General features: G+C 37.9%; 1 protein-coding gene across 1 annotated transcript; it reads left to right on the top strand.

Annotated features, from left to right (window-relative positions):
* Positions 1 to 335: 335 nt before the first annotated feature.
* LOC110735339 lies at positions 336 to 2057 on the top strand. Its single transcript, XM_021915514.1, has 2 exons — positions 336 to 619; positions 1625 to 2057. The coding sequence occupies exons 1-2, from the start codon at positions 336 to 338 to the stop codon at positions 2055 to 2057; spliced, it is 717 nt and encodes a 238-aa protein (XP_021771206.1).
* The last annotated feature ends 1943 nt before the right edge of the window (positions 2058 to 4000 follow it).

Here is a 4000-nt window from a genome sequence, read left to right as displayed (position 1 = left end):
CGAGCAGTTGGTAGGCCCGAAAGTTGCTGAATACAGAGGGTCCGGAGATTTTTTTAATGGAGACTAAATTAGGTGTTCGAATAATTAATAGAGTTAAAGATCGTCTTTCTTATTAGTTTGGCCATTTTGTGGATTCGGAGGGTAGGTCGGGTGGTCTTGGTTTACTAAGGTCTGATAATGTTGATGTTGTGGTGCTGTCATCCTCTTCCCATCATATCGACTATACTGTTCGAGGCTTATTTAATAATGAGATTTGGAGGCTCACGGGATTTTATGGGTGGGCTTACAACACCCAAAAATTTCTTTACTAGGAGCTTTTGAGAAATTTGTATAGTATGTCTGACTTGCCATGGTTGGTTGTTGGTGACTTCAATCAAATTCTTTTTGAAGCTGAAAAGAAGGGTGGTGCCCCTCGGGCACAGCGTGAGATGGATGATTTTCGGGAGGCGCTAGATTACTATGGTTTGCAAGATCTAGGGTACAATGGAGAATTATTTACGTGGTGGAATAAGCAGGCTGATCCGGATGGTATTTGTGAGCGTCTTGACATAGCGGTTGCGTCTGTTGATTGGATTACTTCAATCTCACATGTTGCTGTTTTTAGCCTTCCAAGAGACAGGTCTGACCATGTTCCTGTTAAAATTACAAATGTTGTAGGGATCGGAAGAGGTCACTACGACACTCAAAGAATCACCAACTTAAGACAACCAACCAAATATCCAAACCAATCAATCCAAAATATCACACAACACGAATATGAAATATGGACAGCAATATTTCACTCACAAAGCATCAATAATAAGCGGAATAAAATACAAGTAACACACACGAATTATACGTGGAAAACCCCTTCGATGCGAAGGATAAAAACCACGGGACCTCTTGAGGAGTCCACCCTTAATATTCTCTTATTGATAATAAAATTGAGGGTAAAATGAACCCAATATAGTTCACAACAATTCACAACCCACCAACAACAATAAACAATAAGAGATCAAAAATTAGAGAGCAAAAGAGTAGAATTCACCCAAAAACAGAAGTTCCGTCCAGAGACGACTGCGACCAAATAGAGCTCAAAACAACGATCCAGCCGTCCAAAATGAAGCCCTTGATGTCTGGAACAAGCTTCCAAAATTTGAGCACGATCTAACGGTGAAAACTCTGAAAAACAACCAGTTTTGAAGGCTTCCCAGAAAAACTCCGAAGTTGAAAGCTCTTGTAAAAGAACTCTAACTCTCTCTCTATTTTTTTGTGTGTATGCTCAGCTGCTAGCTGCCTCACTTGGTCACTTGTTTACCACAAGATTTTCCATCTAAAACTTCCAAGAGAAGCCACAAAAGTCATCCCCAAAAGCTTCTAGAAGAAGCCACAACTAAAGTCCCTAAATTAGACTTAATTCAAGCTAGTAAAATGTAATAAAAATGGACCAAGTAAATGGACCAAAACAAGATACATTTTACTTCAATTGGGCTGGACCCATAACAAATGCCCCTTCTGGTGGGGGTGAAAAGAAGAAATTTAGGTTTGAAGATATGTGGCTTACATCTCCGGGGTGTGAGAGAGTTATCAGGATGCATGGTGTAAAGATAGCGAGCTGGTTAATGCAGCAGATGTCATTGTGAAGATTAAAGAATGTGTTACAGCTCTTTAGAAGTGGTACTAGGAGGAGTTTGGGCATATACAGACGAAAATTAAAAAAGGCAAGAGAAAGATTGGCCTACTTAGACAATTGTGCTCCAACTGAGAGAGTAGTGGAGGTAAGAAAAAGAGTGTCAAACAATCTTGATGATTTGCTGCATTTAGAAGAAATAATGTGGAGACAGAGGTCGAGGATATTGAGCCTAAGTGACGGAGATCAGAATACAAATTCTTTTCATATCAAGGCATCCAGAAGGAGAAAGAGGAATTTTATCAAAGGTGTTTATGATGAGAAAATGGTGTGGAAGACTAATCCGGATGAAGTGCAGAGTGTAGCGCAGGGATACTTCCAGAATTTATTCACCTCAATACGACCTGAGTTTTATGAAGAAACTATTGCTGGCGTTCAGGGAGAGTGACAGAAGAAATGAATGAATGTCTCATCCGATCTTTTGATCCGGGTGAGGTTTATACTGCACTTTTCCAGATGCATCCAAGTAAAGCTCCTGGTCCAGATGGAATGAATGCAAATATTTTTCAAAAGCACCAGCATATAGTTGGGAAGGATGTGTTAGAGTATGTCATCTCTATGCTGAATGGTACGTCTGATTTGTCGTGAGTTAATAATACCCATATTGTTTGTATTTCAAAAATTAAAAATCCACTGCTATGAAAGAATATAGGCCTATTAGCCTTTGCAATGTGATATATAATATAGCCTCAAAAATGTTGGCAAATAGACTGAAGTTAATTTTGCCAGATGTTATATCTTTGAATCAAAGTGCCTTCACTCCGAGAAGGTTGATCACAGATAATACATTGATCGCATTTGAGATGTTCCATTATATGAACAGTTTGAATTCAGGAAATAATGGAAAATATGGCTGTCAATCTTGACATGAGCAAGGCATACGATAGGGTCTAGTGGATTTTTTTGGAGAAAGTTATGTTGACTATGGGCTTTCATGCTGATTGGGTTCTTATGGTTATGAGCTGCGTTTCTACAGTCTCACACACGATTGTAGTAAATGGAGAGGCATCGAGTGCATTTGTTCTGGAGAGGGGCCTCCGCCAAGGTGACCCCATATCACCAGTGGCCGACTTGGGCTTAGACCTGGTGGGTCAAGTGACTCACCAGGCCCAAAAAAATTTTAAGTTATTTTTTTTTTAAAAAAAAAAAAAAAAAAAAAAAAAAAAAAAAAAACTAAAATCAGTTTTCCCCAAATGACCAAATCACGAATTGATTTCAAGCCCTAGCCTTCTTCAGTTCTTCTCTTCGCCAATTCGCCTCTTCTTTTTAATCCTTCATCAATCATCTCCAACTCCAATTCGCCTCTTCGCTAGTTCGCTTCGTCTTCCTCTTCGCATAATTTCAGGTTAGTAGATGCATCTTTCGGCTTTTTTTTGTTTATTTATTTATTTAATTGTTGATATTACTTGTTAGTTATGAATTAGTAATACTAAATTTGAACCCTAAATCCCTAATTGTTCAATAATCAACTCAATTTCAGAGAATTTTGCATTATTTGAAATTCTGAATTGTGAATTTGTGAAATGTTTGACACTTTGACAGTGCTCTTCGCGACTTTGCTAGCTTGCTCACGCCTCCAGTGCTGGTTGTGCTGCTGGCCTGCTGGCTGCTGCTCGCCTGCTGCCCTGCTCCACTGCTCCACTACTCTGTGCTCTGTCCTCTTGCTCACCGTTCTTCGCTTCGTCGCTTTCTAAAGTCTAATCTCCTATTCTCATTTTGCTAGTAAGTTGATTTCTAATTTTTAGTTTAAAATTCTAATCTTCAATTTAATTCAGTCTAATTAGTTTATTATATTAAACTTTGGTTGATTTTGTTGTTGTTTGTTTGGTAAACTTTGAACCTTTTGTTAATGTTGTTGGGTTTTTGTCTTTTTGATGAAATTTGAACCTTTTTGACCATGTGATTATGTGAATTGTGGTTTGTTTGGTAAAATGATCTTTGTAAATAATTTTTATGGGGAATTTTGCTTGATTTAGTTGATTATTTATTCAAATTTCAGAGATTGAAAAAAACAAATGGTCTGTCAATTATAAATCAAAATTTGACTTTTGCTCACAAAAATAATGAATTATTTTTATTTTTTTTTTGTAATTTCCACATTTTCAATACCTTGACTTTTATATGGGCCGAATATGGATCAACTCAGATCACTTCGGCCAGCTTGGATTGAGGCCCGCAATAATCATGTGTTGCGACCTTGCGTAATGCTAGGACTTTTGCAACTCATCATGCTGTCATGCAACTTATGCAAGAGTTGTACTTTTGTCATCCTTTTGTATAGACTAAAAAAAGCTCATGCGATGCACGATTTTCCATACATATATCTCAAGA

This window comes from Chenopodium quinoa, unplaced genomic scaffold (assembly GCF_001683475.1).
Source record: "Chenopodium quinoa cultivar QQ74 unplaced genomic scaffold, ASM168347v1, whole genome shotgun sequence".
NCBI classification, from domain to species: domain Eukaryota; kingdom Viridiplantae; phylum Streptophyta; class Magnoliopsida; order Caryophyllales; family Amaranthaceae; genus Chenopodium; species Chenopodium quinoa.
The sequence above is the reverse complement of the archived record's forward strand: the minus strand, read 5'-3'. Positions and strand labels throughout refer to the sequence as shown.